General features: G+C 66.9%; 1 protein-coding gene across 1 annotated transcript in view; it reads left to right on the top strand.

The window, feature by feature from the left end:
* The window catches only part of NHEJ1 (non-homologous end joining factor 1), a 40,368-nt gene extending 25,456 nt beyond the window's left edge, over positions 1 to 14,912 (top strand). The window contains exons 5-7 of the mRNA XM_019522665.1: positions 13,872 to 13,980; positions 14,230 to 14,357; positions 14,554 to 14,912. Coding sequence (XP_019378210.1) covers positions 13,872 to 13,980; positions 14,230 to 14,357; positions 14,554 to 14,634 — 318 coding nt within the window. The 3' untranslated portion in view covers positions 14,635 to 14,912. The remainder of the gene's footprint in view (positions 1 to 13,871; positions 13,981 to 14,229; positions 14,358 to 14,553) is intronic.
* Positions 14,913 to 15,652: the final 740 nt, after the last annotated feature.

The raw sequence follows: 15,652 nt of genomic DNA, 5'->3' as shown, positions 1-15,652 counted from the left end.
CCTTTTCCCACGGAGCGCAGCCGGGCCGAAACACTGTGGGCCTGTTGGCCGGGGCCTCAGTGGTGCTGGGCCGCGCTGGGTGCGGACGACAATGCCCCGCACAGAATGGGTCGGGGAGGCGCTGACGCCGGGCGGGCGGGCGGCCGGGGCCAGGCTCTGTGCAGCCCATTCACGCCGGCTCTATAAATACTTTACTACGTGGCACCGGGAAGGCTTCAAGCCCCCTCTTTATTTTGTGTTTCTGGGTTGTTTTTTTTTTTTTTTTTTTTTTAACTAGCGCCTGCATAATATGGGGATTGTGTGGCCGGGGGCATGGGCCGGGGTGCGACCCCAGAGCTGGCTCCGGGGGCCTGGCCGGGAGTGCGGGACTCGGCTGCAGGGACTGGGCACAGTCCTGGCTGCCCTTGGCTAGGGAGTTGCAGGGTGCTCAGGCCTGGGCTCTGAGCAGCGGGTCTAGGCCACTGCTGGGACGTGCCCGCCGGGACCGGGGCTCCGTGGGCAGCAGCTCCAGGACTTTGATGCCCAGAGCAGGGCATGTGTAAGTGGGAGACCTTCATTGCCGAGGTCTGGTGTGGATGTTGGGTCTTGCAGCCGCCTGCTTCAGCCCTGCTCCAGGTTCCAGGCTCTGGGCTCTTCTTCTGGGGGCTGGCAGGGACCCAGTGTCCATCACCCCTTTATTTTCTAGTTTCATAGATTGTAAGGCTGGACAGGACCTCGGGTCCAGCCCTGGGAGAGGGCCAGGGCCACGGGCAGGACAACAAGGGGCTGTCCTGACTTCCTTCATCTCTTACATTAGCAGGAGGCCACAGGTCGTGGGCACAGCTCTGCAGGGCACATGCTGGCCCCAGGGCTACCAGGGGCCTTCCCCCAGCCCAAGCCAGTGGGGCACGGGGGCAGGGGGCCAGGGAGGAGCCCCGTGTGTACGTTTGTTTGTCTGTGCACCAGGCTAGCCACGGGGGCAAGGCGAGGACGTCACAGTGCTACCAGGGCCAAGGGCAACGTGGACGTCCTGGCAAGCCACAGGTTCTTTTAATATTCATGAGCCCACAGAGCCTCATCCATATACATGAGCTGCCCCCTCCCTCCGTGGCAGGGCTGGTTATGGGGGGTGCTGGGGCCGGCATCATGCCCTGGCACAGCTGTTTGGCCATGTAGTGGAGACACACCCATGCACACGTGAACATACATGAGTGGACATGCACAGACATGCACATGGATGTAGGCACGCACACACGCAGACATGAACACGCATACATACATGCACACACTCCTGTGCTCATGTGTGTGCACTTATACATGCGCATGTATGCGCACATGCATGTACACCTGAATATACATCGCCATATACATAGGTACACCGGCATACACGCATGCATGTATATGTGCACATAAGCATGCATACACACACAAGACCGCACACACACCCCCATGCACACCCGCAGCCCTGCTCCCTGGGGCTCCAGGGCCCAATAGCCATGGCTCCTGAGGGCTCTGGAGCCGACCTAGCACTGTCTAATGCCCCTGCAGCCCTGTTCACCCCGTGCCCTTCAGTCAGAGCCCTTGCGTCCCCTTGGGGCAGAGGATCTGTCCCAGGCCGGAGGCAGGGAGCGGGTACAGGGTTCAGCGCAGGGTACAGGGCCAGGTGGATCACCCCTGGGGGTGGTCAGGGCAGGGGAGAGAGGAGCAGGTGCAGGCAGGCCACCTGGGTGCTGGATCTGCTCATCTGCAGCATCATGACCCACAGGAGGAGGGGGACAACTGTATGGACGGGGGAGACTGACAGGGTCTGCTGCCTCCCGGGGGTGCCAGCTTCCAAGAGCCACATGCTGCCTCCTACAGGGGCGTTCACTCTGAGCCCTACTGATGGTTGCTCCGGGTTAACATTTGCCTGAGGTGCTTTTGGGCCCTGGGAAGCAGGGGCAGGGTCCCTGTTGCTCACAGACCCCCTGGCTGCACCAACCCCCCCACCAGGACCCTCTGCCTCCTGGCCTCCCCTAGTGCTGGCCTGGTCCGTGCAGCCTCAGTATCACTGATGGGACCCCCCAGCCAGGCCCATGTGCCTGCCCTGGAAGCAGATGTGTGGGGGGAGCCTGTGTCAGGGGGTTGAAGCCCGCAAGAGACGCTGGGTGCCGGGGCTGTGCTTGGGTTGTGCCAGGGCTTCTGCTGGGACTCAGCCCTGCAGGGTCCTGGCTACAGGCTCTTGCCCCTGCTCACGCTGCCTTGGATGGGGGCAGGGATTTGCCCCCTGCTCAGCCTGGCCCAGCTGGGGGGTTTCCCCTCCCTCTGCAGCGGGGGCACAGCCTGGGCCTGGGCTCTCCCTGGCACCCACCAACCCCCCTGGCAGCAGCAGGAAGTTGGCAGCCACAGTCCCTCTGCTTTCCCGGGGGCAGGTGCGGGGGTGATGCCCAGGGATGTGTTGGGGTTGACAGTGTTGTGCAGCACTGAGGTCTCACACGGGGTTGGTTTGGATGGGGCTGATCCTGCTGGATGTGACCCCACAGCTCCCTGCTGGCCCTGCAGCTCTGGAGTGGCACAAGAGGTTAATAGTCCCTTCTGGGGCCAGGTCGTGGGCAGTGGGGTGACCCCTGGCGGTCACACTGGACATCGCCATCATGTCCCGCCCATGGGTCTGAGGGGTGTGAGCTGGGGACTATTTGATGCCCGCGGTGTCACGGCAGTGCTGCTGGGATCTGGGGGTCGCCTGCGGTCGGTGACTGTGTTGTCATAGTCTTCCGGGTCTGCGTGGGCCCGTTCACAGCTTTGCTTCCCCCAGCCACTCGCAGTGCAGTGGGATGCCACCAGCCCTGGCCCCCCACTTGGCCCTGAATGTGCCCACCCTGCTGGTACCAGGCACAGCTGGCCCTGGGCAGCCAGCTGGGGCTGGGGGTGCAGAGAGGAAAGCTCCCGGTTTCCAAAGGGGGTTGTCTCCGTGCCACGGGAGCACCGGTCCTGTCCACACTCTCTGCAAGGGGCAGGGGCCCAGCCTGGCTGAGCCCTGCACCCCGGTTGGGTCTCCGAGCAGAGGGACCGTGGGCAGGGGGCTGCTGGGGCACCAGGCTGGGGGCTGGCTCTGAATTGGGAGCGGTCCGCGCGGCCCTGCCCCAGTCCTCAGCGATTAGGCTGAGGTTTGGGGTTTCTTTGCTAGGCCACGGCGTGGGGGGGGGCGGGAAGCTTGCCCCGCGGGGCCTTTTCAAGTGGTTTTGCGCGGGGCACGTCTCCGGGCAGCGCCGGCTCGGCAGCTCCTGCTAATTACAGACGCCTCCGTCCCACTCACCCGGCCTCAAAGGATGCCTGTGTGCTTCGGGCCCCGCCACCGCCTCAATGAGACTCTGTTCCGCACGGCTGGGGCCAGGGGCGCTCGCCTGCTCCCCTCTCCCTGCTCCTGGGGGGGGGGAGGCCGGGCACCCCCGTGTGCCAGTGATGGCATCCAGGTACTCATCTGCCAGGCACCCCCATGTGCCAGTGCTTGCATCCTGGCACCCACGTGTGCTCTGGGACATGGACGTGTGTCTGCCTTTCGGAGCTGTGGGAGACCCAAGCACATGGCTGCAGCCCCAGAGAACCCGTCTGGCGAGGGGCAGCCCCTCACAGCCCAGCTCCAGCACCCTCCCGGCTCACAAGCTGGTGGCTCCAGGTCCGTGAGCCGCGTGTCTCCGCGGGCCCAGCCTGTGCTGGGAGTGCCTATGCCCCTTGTGCAGGGGGTCTCCCCACTGCCCCAGTCAGCCCAGGCATCTGGGGATGGAGCCCGGATCCCCAGGGTGGTGGGGGGTGTGCTGCAGCCCTGGGCAGCCCCCCAGCTGGGTGCACATGTGGGCACGTGTGTGCAGGGCAGAGCCGTGGGCCGGGGCCGTGGTCACTAAATACACGGGGACCGGCTGGTCCCCTCCAAAGGTCAATATTTGTGCGAGGTTAATTTTAACTTAACGAGCAGTTGTTTGCTGAGGCTGCCCTGCTGTCCCAGGCCTCTCCCACAGCCCCCAGCCCCAGGAAGCCTGGGGCTGGCACACGTGTGCACGAGCACATGCACACGGGATGCAGGGGGCTGCCAGCTCGGCCCAGGCCTGGGGGGGTTGTGTGTGTCCAGCATCACTGCAACCCACAGGCCTGGGCAGAGGGCACCCGCGGGCTAGACGTGGTGGCTGGGTGGTGCCCTCGGTGCCCTGTGAGGGCTGCGGGCAGCCAGGCCTGGCCACACAGGCGGGCCCTCTCCCTCTCCTGCGGGCACGGCCTCCAGGGACCAGCTGGTGTCTGCGGCTCTCACCTGAGCCCATCCCTTCGTCTCTGTTGACCCAACTGCTCCGATCCCAGCTCCTCGTATGTGTCGCACACCCGCCCTGGCAGTGCCCAGGCCTTGCACAGAATAGTGTGCGGGTCCCCTACCTGCCTTAGCAGTGCCCAGGTCTTTCATGGAGCAATGTGCGTGTCACGCCTGCCCTAGCAGTGCCCAGGCTTTGTACAAAGCAGCATGCGTGTCACATGCATACCCTGGCAGTGCCCAGGCCTTGCACAGAGCAGCATGCATGTCATGCCTGCCCTGGTGCAGTGGGAGCCCCTGTGTCCTGCAGTCGGGGGTGCTGCTGGCAGGGGCAGGCCCCGATACAGACTGGCACCGTGGTGGAGGCAGCGGTGCCCGTGGTGCAGAGGCCGGCGCCCTGGTGGAGCCAGAGGCCTGCCCCGCCCTGCCCTGGCTCCATGTTTTGCTGCCCGCCCTGTGGGCACTGAGGTTTGCTGTTTCTCTCTGTTCCTTTTCCGCGTCAGCCCCGGCTGCCAGCCTCCAAGGCCTGGCCAGGGCATGGGCAAGCCTGGGCCTTCCCCCCACCCCCAGCCAGGCCACGGGATCATGTCGTGACAGCCCCGCGGCTCCGGGCTCCCACGCTCCGTCCCCGGCTGGCCCCCACTGTGCTGGCTGCATCTCACCAGGCACCCGTACCTGCTCCTTATCGGAGACCCCAGGACAGGCTCCTGCCCCCCTCGGAGCCTGGTCACTGACTCAGGCTGGGCGTGGGAGTCCCCCAGGTGCCTGGGTCCCATCTCTGGTGGCCCTGGGGGTGGTGTCCCCCTCTGTCTGCCAGGCGGGACAGGGGGCACTGAGCTGAGTGGGTCTGGGGTCCCCAGGGCCAGAGGCAGCATGGGGCAGTGTGGGGGCATGCACAGCCCCAGCACCTGGCCTTCATTAGCACCTGGCCCACCTAGACGTGGCTGGAGATGCCCCAACCATGCCTCCCCAGCAGCCGTATCTGTGCCTGGCTGTCTTGGGGTAGGGATGGAGTCCCTCAGCTCCATCAGCCCGATGCTACCCCGCTCCAGCTGGCCCTTGCAGGGGTTTGGGGCTTGAGCAGTCAGGGGTGGGCACCAGGCGCCCTATAAATAGCCGGCGGGTGGGCATGGGCGAGGCGGCCCGGCGTTCGCCAGCTGTTCCATACCAGGGCCTTTCAAGTGGCTGCCGCAGTAACCATGGGCACATCTGCTCACATCTGGCAGGGGTTCGGAGCCAAGCCCAGCCGGCAGCTGCTGCCGGCCCCAGCCCTCCCCTGCCCTGGGCCTGGCGCCCCCCCAGCCCACGCGTGGCACCCGCCAAGCCGGGAACGGCACCGGACTGCCGGCACCGAGCTTTCCAGAGAAGGCCCAGGCATGGCAAGGGCAGCCCTACCCCTTCCTGGGCTCCCCCATCACCAGGCTGCTCGGACCTGTGTTGGGCAGCTCTAGGGCAGGTCTCCCCCTCCTGGGTCTCCTCTAAGCTCCAGCACCCAGAGTCCTGGGATCAGAGTGGCAGCCCTGGGGATTGCTTCTCACCCTCTGGGAGGGGCTGGGATGTGCCATGACCCTTGGTGCCAGCTGGGCTTGAGGGGGAAAGAGGCAGGTTTCACTTGGTGAAAAGCCATCCCAGGCTTGGGGAGGGGCTGGGGCCACCAATGAGGGGGAAGTGCTGTGCCATCCATTAAGACCTGAAACCAGAGCTTGCCCTCTCTGACCAGGCAGCCGGGTTGTTGCACACCCAAGAGTTCCAGAAGAGCTGGCCGAGGGCACCTCTGGCCACCAAGCTTATTTTGAACGAATTTGGGAGCATCTGGGAGATGGAAGGTGCTGAGCCAATTTGTAAAGAGGGGCTGGCAGGACAGCCTGGGGGCACCAATCCTGGGCCTGGTCCCAAGCCGGCTGGCAGGGCTCATTGGTGAGGGGTCCATAGCCTTGAACGTGCTGCTGCCCATCACGGGGCTTCAGGGACATGGGTCTCGTGCAGCCACCTGGATTCACCTGCAAGGAGGTGTCGGGCTTGGATTATCTTGGGGAGCAGGCGGTCGGGGAGCCTGGCTCAAAGGTCACAGCACACGAGTCGTGGGGGGCTGGAGGGTTCAGGCTGAGGACAGTCGTGACCTGGGCTCACGCCAGTCACACACGAGTGTAGCCTGGTGCCCACGCAGCCCTTGGGGATGAGGGCTGGGGGCTGCAGTGGTGGGGCTGGGGTCATTTGTGCGCTGATCCTGGCACCTCTATGCCCCCTACCCCAGTCTGGTCTCTGGAGCAAGCTCAGGCCTGGGGTCTGTGGGGCAGGAGGCCCCTCCAGGGTGTGCAATACCTCTGCCCCTGACAGCGTGTTTTATGGGCAACAGGTGCCTGTAATGGGACCTGCATCCTCACCTGGAGATGACCCCAGCCGGGGCAGGGGCAGGGGCACCTGCCAGAGTCACCCCACAGTGCCAGCCCGGCGCCGGAGGCAGGCAGATGACAGGCGCGTAACGTGTGATTTCGCAGCCCCCCGGTGCCCTGTGGCCCGCCCCCAGGCCTGTGAAGGGTCTTGTCGGCTGGGATTAGGCCAAGATTTAAGCCTGGCTGCTGGTGCCCCCAGCACCAAGGAGTCGTCTGCCCCCAGGACCTGCTTGCACCAGAGGTGGGGCGGGCATGATCCTGCAGCAGGTACTAGAACACGAGCGCTGCCTGGGGCTCTGGCACTGGTGGGGGCTGTGGGGGTGGAGGGCAGAGGCCCAGCTCTGCCTGCCAGCGCTGGAGTCTGGGTTGCACGCGGGGGCTCTTGGGGGGGAGTGTGGAGCAGGGTTCATGTCCCACTGGGTGCCACCATGCTGGGTGCCCCGTGGTGGTGCCACACATGTCTGCTGCACACGGCACTCGGCACTGCCATGGAGCAGGGACATGAGGATACATGTGCACTGGGGACGATGCCTGGCAGTGCCACAGAGCAGGGACATGGGGACGGTGCCTGGGGGGCCACTGTGACGTGCTCCCTGCCCTGCATCGTGCTGCTGCCCCCATGGGAGTGCAACACGCAGCCCTCTTGCCCCCAGTCATGCCCGGTTGGGAGCTGCCGGCAGGGCCACGCCCCCTGCGCCCACTTCGCCAGCTTCCCTGCCCAGTCCCATGGGCTTCTCCTCTCCGGTGTCGCTTCCTGGTGGCTCCAGGCCCGGGTAGCTTTGACTGGCTTCGCGCGCGCTGGAATGCGGAGGCTGCTGGCCCGTGGCCAGCCCAAACACCCCCGCCGCCCCCGCCGCCGCCCGCCGCCTGCCCGATAAGACTGAGCACTCCGGCGCGGCAGGTATCTCGCGCCCGGCCCAGCCCGCGGCCTTCCTGGCACGCGGCCTTGAAGGCTGCCCTTTATTAGGGGGAGTGGGGGGATGTGTTGCATGGGGTGTGCATACACATGTGCACACATGTATCTACATGTGTGGGGACACATACATGCCTATGCACTTGTGGGCACTTGTGTGTGCATGTGAGTATGTGGGCCTGCCTGTGTATGCGCACAAATGTGTGTGCATGTGTAGGCAGCTGGGAATGTGTAAGTGTGCCTGCATGTATGTATGCACACAGGCCTGCACGTGTGTGCACTTGTGTGCATGTGTAGGTGTGTGGGAATGTGTAAGTCTGCACATGCATGTGCGTGGGCACATGTATGTGCACACGTGCATGTGTGCCTGTGTGTGTGTGCATGTATGTCCATGTACACACACGTAGGTGTGTACAGGCATGCACGGGTCCATGTGTGCGCCTCCTATCTCCACGGGCTGCCCGCAGCGCCTCTGGCTTGCGCTCTGGGCCAAACCCACACGCCCGCTGCCCGAGACCGACTTGAGCTGGCTGCTTTGATGCGCGGGCCCAAGCACACACCCGTGCGGCCTCGCGGCCGCTGCGTCCAGAGCCACCTGGGTGCAAAATCGGGCCCTGGACCTTGTGCACCTGGGGCAGGGGGCAGGGCCCCTAGCCCCCACCTGCCTGGAGCTGGGCCGTCGAGAGCCAGGGCAGGGCATTCCTGGGGTCCCTGCCACCTCCGAGCTCTCCCGGCTGCACCCAGCTCACACTGCCCTGTGCCCGGGTGCTGCGCTAGCCCTGGCGCCCTGTGCTCTGGCACGGCCCCCCTTGCCCCCAACCTGGGCACAGGGCTGTGGGCACCAGGAGACTCCAGCCTGGCTCAACACATGGCCCCCAAATGCCACGGGCACAGGGATGTGATGTCCCATGCCTTGCAGGAGTCTCGACGGCTGCTCCCACCCCAGCCTCCTCCTTGGTGCCACACGGGGCCGTGGTAGTCACTGTGGGCAGCTTTGTGCTGCTCTGCCTGAATGCCCTGAGCACTCCTACCCCCTCTGAGACCCGGGGTGGGATAGGGGCCAGTCTGGGAGCCCCTCTCCCCCCTCCAGGGTCTGCAGGAAGCGGGGCCAGCAGGGTCATGCCTGTGTGTTCCCAGCTGTCCCGCATGTAATCCCCTGGAAAGAAAATCCCCATCTGATGGATGGCCCCTGCCCCCCTGCCCACGCTGCTGCGGGCACTCCCTGGGGACACAAAGGATCTGGGATGCACCTGCCCCATGCAGCACGGAGCCAGTGGGCACCTCTCACCGGCTGGGCTGCAGCCATGGGGTCCCCGGGCGGGGGTCCGGCCGAGGCGAGGGCACCCCCAGGTCTCTTCCCCAGCCCGGGAAGAATCGCGGGTCTGTCTGGCCGCGGGTTTCCTGGGCAGTGAGGCCCTTTCATGTGGCTGCTGTCAGCTCGCATGACATCACCCGGAGCGGCCCCTCCTGCCAGGAAAACCTCAGCTTTGGGGGGGGGAGTTTGACATCACCCCCCCACTTTCCACCCGCAGCCCCTAGGCCTGTGTGTTTTGGCCGGGGGAGAAGCCCGTGGGGCCGGGGCCAGGAAGAAAGGTCACTGCGGTGATTTGGGGGCTGGGGACGGTGGCGGGGGGTGGAGTGTTTTCCAGATGCTGAATAAACAGGACCGGGTGGGGGCCGCGCCAGCCCGGGGGCCACACCCCAGTGCGTTATTTTTGCCGTGAATGGAGGGGCTGTGCGCTCGCTCCCGAGGCCGCGGCCCGGCCGCCTGGACCCGCTCCAGCCAGGCCCGGGGAAGCACCTGGCAGGCACCTGGGGGGCACCTGGGCGCCCAGCTGGCACCTGGGGGCCTGGCTGGGCGGGGGGGCACAGGGCCATGTCCCTGCTAGTGGGGCTTGACTCACGTGTGGGATTAGCGTGGCTCCCCGTGTGTGCCCGCTTCCGTCTGCCGGGCCAGGGGGTGCCCCGAACGCGCCCAGATTCCCCCCAAAGCCCCTAATCCCGCCTGGCACGGCTCCAGGCCGCTCCCACCCCCGCCTTTGTCTTGGCGGGTAATCCCTCCGGTGAGGGGTTCGGGGTGAGGCCCATCCCCATGGCCTCCGGCTGCTCCCCGGTGTCCCCCCACCGCCTGCATGAGCTGGCAGCAGTGTGAGCCACCCTGTAATAACAATGACGGCGCGGCCGCAACTGACCCACTTCCCTGCCCTGCCCCACGGTGACGGGGACACCGGGGTGAGCCGTGCCTGGCTCCCAGCCCAGCAGGACTTCCTGGCAGAGCCGGCCCAGGAGGAGGCTGGGGTGCTCTGCCTGGCCCACGGGACCCACCAGCCGGCTGCTGCTTGGGTGCCCTGGGGCTGCGCCTCGGGTGGGACATTGCTTGAGGGTCGTGGGCCCAGGACCGGGCCACGGGGACACCCTTCTGCACCTGACATGTTCCCTGCCCAGGCCGGGGAAAGACAAACAGGCGGGCAGGGGTGCAGGCAGGGGGTGGGCAAGTGAACCCCCTGCCCTGCTTCCCCATGCCCTGCCAGGACCCTCTCCCCCTGTCCAGCCCTGCTGCAGCTGCTTCCTGATGGGGTCCTGCCCCAGCTCCTCTGTTCCCTGCTGGAGGGGACGGCTGAGCTCCTGGGCTCCCCCCAGGTCCGTGCCTGTCACCCTGCATTGCCTGGGGAGCAGGAAAGACCTGTGGGCCAGCCCCAGGTGCCCCCAGCCTGCTCCTGCCCCACCCCAGCAGGGCAACCGAAGCCTGGCTTGGGGCCCTGGCACTCTGCTCTCTCTGCTCCTCCGTGCCATCTTTTGGGGTGCTGGGAGGGTTGGGGCAGCCCAGCTGTGCCCGTACTGCGGCCGGTATGTACTCCCTGCTCGTGTCTCATGGGTGCTGAGCCCCCTGTGTGCCCTCTTGGCTGTTCATAGCCCGTCCGGCTGCCCCCAGCACTTTCTGGGGGGTGCGTTGTGAGCACATGTGGGGACGGTGGAGCTGGGGCTTCCTGCAGCAAGGAGTTCCACGGCTCCTGTCTGGGCTCCGTGCTGCACAGGACAGTCCTGGCGGGCTGCAGCATGGGCCTGCGGGTGCCTATCAGCCAGACACTGGTGCTGGGTGGCAGGCAGCAGGGAGAGGGCGGCTGTGCAGTGCCCTGCTCCAGGTTGCTCGTTCCCAGACACCAGCTCCATCCTAGGACGCCGGTGCCCAGTGCAGTGATGCGGGGAGTGTGGGGCGATGCCCTGAGGGCCCTGAGCAGGGAGAGGCTGGTGCCAGGAGCAGAGTTTGCCCTGGGCTCGGCAGCGCCCTCGTCCTGCCATTCCCCGGCCGCCCCGCTCCACCACGCCACTTCCATGGAGCCGGGGAAAGCCGTGGCTTCCCCTCCCGGGCCCACGCCCTCCGCGCCGGCCGCAGCGTGAGTTATGAAGCGTGCCCCTGGTGGAACATGTGCTGAGGCCGGCCGCGGGAATGTGGGCAGAGCCCAGCGCCCGGCCGCAGCCGCTGGGTTGTAATTTCCACGCCGGCCCCAAGCCCACTGTTTTCCAGTTAAAAATACACGAGGAAATGGGAGCAGGGGGGCTGCAGGGCCCCAGGCGCTGGGCTGCGGAGACGGCTCCGGGCGCTGGCCCTGAGCCAGGTGGTGAGGGGCACCGAAAGCAGCTCCTTGCTGCCAGCTTGGTGCTGGGGAGCCAGGGCTGGGGGGAGCCAGGGCAGGGTTTGCAGCCCCCGCGCTGGCAGGGGAGAGACAATCTGAACCAGCAGCAAGGCAGGTAGGGGCTGGGGGGACCCTGGGGTTACCCCCTCCTCCGTTGTGCAGCTGTGGGGCAGGGCAGGCAGCACCAGCACCTTCTGCTCCATCTGGGCCTGTAGATGCCCTGTCCCCAAGGCCAGCGTCGATGACGTTTACCCGGCAGGGCACAGGCACTCCATGGGCACTGCCAGCGTCCCTCCAGTCTGGAGACACATGCCCCCCCAGTGCCATCCCCTTTTATCACTAACCATCGACTCACACTGCCTCTCCTCCCTGGCACCAGTTCGTGCCTTGGGGAGAGGATCGTGACCTGTCCCCAGGGGAGGGAGCAGCCCGTACCATGAGCACCCGAGAGGCCCCTCCATGCCTGGAGATAAGGAGCCTGGATTGCGGGGGGGCTGCTTTGGTGTGCACACGAGCCTCTGGCCCTGGGTGCAAGGGGGGGGACCCCAGCCCAGCCTGGGGGCAGGTGGGCAGGGCAGCCCTTGGCTCTCCCACTCCCACCCTGGGCAGCTGCTACCTGGGCATGGGATAGTCGGGGGCAGTCAAGGCTCCGGGCAGCTCGGGGTGCGCTTGGTGCCCGCAGCCGCAGCCTTGACTCGCCGGCATCTGATAGGGGTGGCACGCACGGCCTTGTGTCCGGGCAGTCATAACAGCTGGGCCGGCCCCCACGTGCTGGGCGGGGGATGAGCTGCCCTCTCGCCCCCAGCCAGAGGCTCCTGCTCCCAAGGACGTGGCGGGCACGGCTGCCAGCTCCCTTGGCCCCTGGCTGCTGTGAGCGTGGAGCCGCCGTCTCCCCCGTCCATGCCAGGGTGGGAGCTCATCCCCCGAGCCTCTTGCTGGGCCGTGGCACCCTGGCAAATGCCCTGTGGGCCGGACGCCTCCGAGGAGGTCCCTCCTGTGCCCATCGCATGTGGCAGGATCTGGGCTGGTCGAGCCCGGTGCCTCCAGCCTTGGATGTTCTGGGCAGGTTGCCACGGCCCTGGGGCAGGTCCTGTGCTCAGCAGCCTGGGTGCAGGCTGGAGTGCTGGGACCGGGGGAGATGCAGGGGCAGGCCCTCTGCAGCTCTGGGCCTCGCGTCCCAAGCCGGCCACGCCAGGGCAGTGGGGCAAGGCGGGCCCCGGCGGCACCATGCCCGTGCGGCGTGGGGTAGGCGCTGCCCTACCCCCGCGCTCCGGGCACACATTGCAAACTCCCGGGCAGCTGCTGTTTGCTTTGCGCTGAATTATGGCTCCGGCTGGTGCCTTTGATCTGGGCGGCTCCGGGCTGCCATTGTCCTGCCTTGGAAGCGCCTTCGCTTCCCTGCCTCGCCCGCTGCCCCTGGGGATGGGTCGATGGCGGGCGCGGCGCGGCCTGGGCACGGCGCAGCTGCCCCCGGGCGGCTCCGGGACAGGCAGGGAGAGGCGGAGGAGCCATATCCTGGCCTGAGCGCTGGCTGCAGGTGGCAGCGGTGGCCGTGACTCAACCCATGCCCGGGCACTCCCGTGCCCTGCCCAGCCCAGGCCGGCTTGGGGCGGCACAGCTGAGTGCAACGACCGTGGCGCGCCTGACTGCGAGCCCCGATCCTGGGAGCTGGGGCAGCACAACCCGGGGGTCCTGCTGCCTGGGGCTCAGGGATGGGGGTCTCGCAGCTGGCACAGCGGCGGGGTAATGCAGGAAGCTGCGGGGGATGGCAGAAGGGAGAGGCCGGTGGTGCGGTGCAGGGGCCTGCACCATCACCCGGCCCCGCTGCCCCAGCCGGGAAACGAGGGGGGCTGTGCCTTGAAGCTCGGAGCAGGCCACGGACTTTGGCCTTGAGTAGCCGCCGCCCCCCCATCCTCCTCCTCCTCCTTTGCCGAGAGGAGCGAGGCCTTTATCTCTTACACTTTGTTCCCGTCTGCCCGGGCAGGGAGCGGCCAGTGGGGCAGAGGTTAGCGCCCGCACCTTTGGCACGCACGCGCCAGGGCGGCTTCCCGGGTTTGCCCAGAGCTGGGAACCACAGGGCTGCCAGAAGGGGGGGTGCCTTCAGGGACCCCCCCAGTGCAGCCTCTGCCGAGAGCATAACACTGTGCCAGGTGCTGCCCACGACTGCTGCCCACTGGGGCTGGCCCGGGGCACGTGGAGGTGGAGGTGGGGGCCAAGGATGGCCCTGCCTGGCTGTGGGGAGCACAGCGTCCTGGAAGGTCCCACAGGGATGCTCGAGGTCCTGGCAGCTGGTGCTGGCTCTAGATCTGGCTCTGGCTGTTTGACGCCCGTCTGGTACACTTGGTGCTGGAGAATCCCCTGCTATCCCCGGGGCAGGCGATGACCGGGGCGTGCCAGCTCTGTTCAGGGTGCAGGAATGTGCCCTTCTGCCCCCAGCTCCCGTGGCACTCACCCCTGCCGGCTGCAATACCGTGCAGGCGCAGGTGTATTGCAGTGCACCGTGCCCAGGCGTCGGTGCCAGCCCCTGCCCCTGGGAATGGTGTGCAGCAGGAGGGTAGCAAGGCAGAGGCGCACTCCCTCACACTCGGCACCTGGGTGGAATCTGCTTGTTCCCTGGAGCCCAGGGGTCTCTGCCACGGCTGTCCCCAGACCTGACAGTGACTCTTCCCCCACAGAGCCTGGCCTGGGTGTGCGGGCCCGGGGACGGGCAGGCATTTGCAGACAAGCTGCAGCCCCTCTACAGAGCCGTGGTCCAGCAGGGAGCCCGGGCACGGCGTGGCTCAGGTGAGGGCGGCAAGAAGGAAGGTGGGACAGCATCACGGGGGTGCGCTGGGGGCACCAGGCCTCTGCCAGGGGCTGCGGGTCTGAGCTGGCCGGGCTGCGCCTCCCTCTCTGCCACGGGGACATTGGCTGGGCGAGGGGAGGCTGCTCCCCGGGGCTGGAGACCCTTGGCCCCGTAGCCAGGGTGTTGGGAGCTCCTCACCCTTTCGGTCCTGGCCCTGCACTGACTTGTGTTCTTGCCCCTGGTCCCAGAAGAGACCCCGGAGCTCGCACCCCACGACGAGGCTGCGGGGGCCACAGACACGGCACTGCCGCCGGAGCCGCCACAGGGCAGGTCGGAGCCCCCGCTCTCTCCAGCCCGGAGCAACGGAGCCGCTGCGGTAAGTGCCGAGGGAGCCTGAGGCCTTTGCTGCCCCCCCCCACCAGCTCCAGAGCAGGGGACCGGGGGCCCCGATCCTGACCCAGGGGGGCTGGCTGACTTGGGGGCTGGGGGCTTTCAAAAGGTGTCCAGGTCCCCGCCGGACCCCAGCGGCCCTGGGAACTGCCCCCCATGCCTGATGCTCCCTTTTTTCCCAGGAGGGCTCATCTCCCAGCCAGAAGCCGCGACTGCTCGTGTCCAAGCCCAAAGCCAAGAAGGCCAAGGGCCTCTTCAGCTGACCGCCGGCTCTGTCCCCCTCCCTGCGGGGTCACCGCTCCCCCCAGCCCTGCCCCCTCCACGCTGCACCAAATTTGGCCCCTTCTTGCCTTGCTGTGGCTGTCGCTGCCCCACCACGTCCCACCCCAGCTCCAGGACACTGCACATACTTGGGGGGACACTACCCATGCTCGGGGGCTACAGGGCAGGGGAGGGGGTATTGGGGTCTCCGCTCCTTTGGCAGCCACTTGCACTGCTCCACAATAAAGGGCCCCGGTCGCTGGCCGGGGGCATCTGACATCGGCCCTGCTGGCTCTCTGCTGCGGATCACGTGGAAGCAGGGCCTCCCAGCCCTGTGCGCTGTCTCTGCACCCTGGGTCCGGCTGCAGCCGGGGGCTGGGATGACTCTGCCCCCTCCTCTGCTTCTCACACACCCGGACTCCCCTGCCCTGCGCTTGCTACCATGGATCCCGTTGCCTGGCCAAGACCCCCGCTCCACTCTGTGCCCCCAGCAAGCGAGGAGGGTAGAGGCCATGGGGCACTGGGACGGGGGGGGACACGACCCTGGGGCGGCTGGGCTGAGCACTGACATGCTCAGTGCCGCCGGGGTCCAGGCAGAGGCCCAAGCTCTGGCCTGGACCTGGCTTTGCCACACGTGGCCATTGCATGGTGGGTGGGGGGACACCAGCCTGCTCTTAGGGTGGAGACCCCAAGTGCTGGGTAGGGGAAAGCCCCCACATTGGCTGCCTTCCCCCACTGCCCCGCCCCCTGGAGAAGGGCAGCCAATCAGAGGGGCTAGAGACAGAGCTTCCCCGGACCCCCATCCGCAGCTGTGGGGGGGGCAGGCCTGAGGGTGGGGGCTGCTCTCCCCACTCTCCCGGGGGCACCTCCCTGGTCCCCCAAGCCCAGCCCGACCCCTCCGAGGCGGGCCCCCATGGAGAGGGGGGCCGCGGCCCGGCCATAAAGGCGCTTCCACAAATATTAGCGCTCGCTGGGCACGGCCCCATGCCCCCACGGCCTTAAAGGCGGCTCTGTGCCCGT

The sequence above is a fragment of the Gavialis gangeticus genome, unplaced genomic scaffold, assembly GCF_001723915.1.
Source record: "Gavialis gangeticus isolate Ggan-Ray unplaced genomic scaffold, GavGan_comp1, whole genome shotgun sequence".
NCBI lineage: Eukaryota > Metazoa > Chordata > Crocodylia > Gavialidae > Gavialis > Gavialis gangeticus.
The sequence above is the reverse complement of the archived record's forward strand: the minus strand, read 5'-3'. Positions and strand labels throughout refer to the sequence as shown.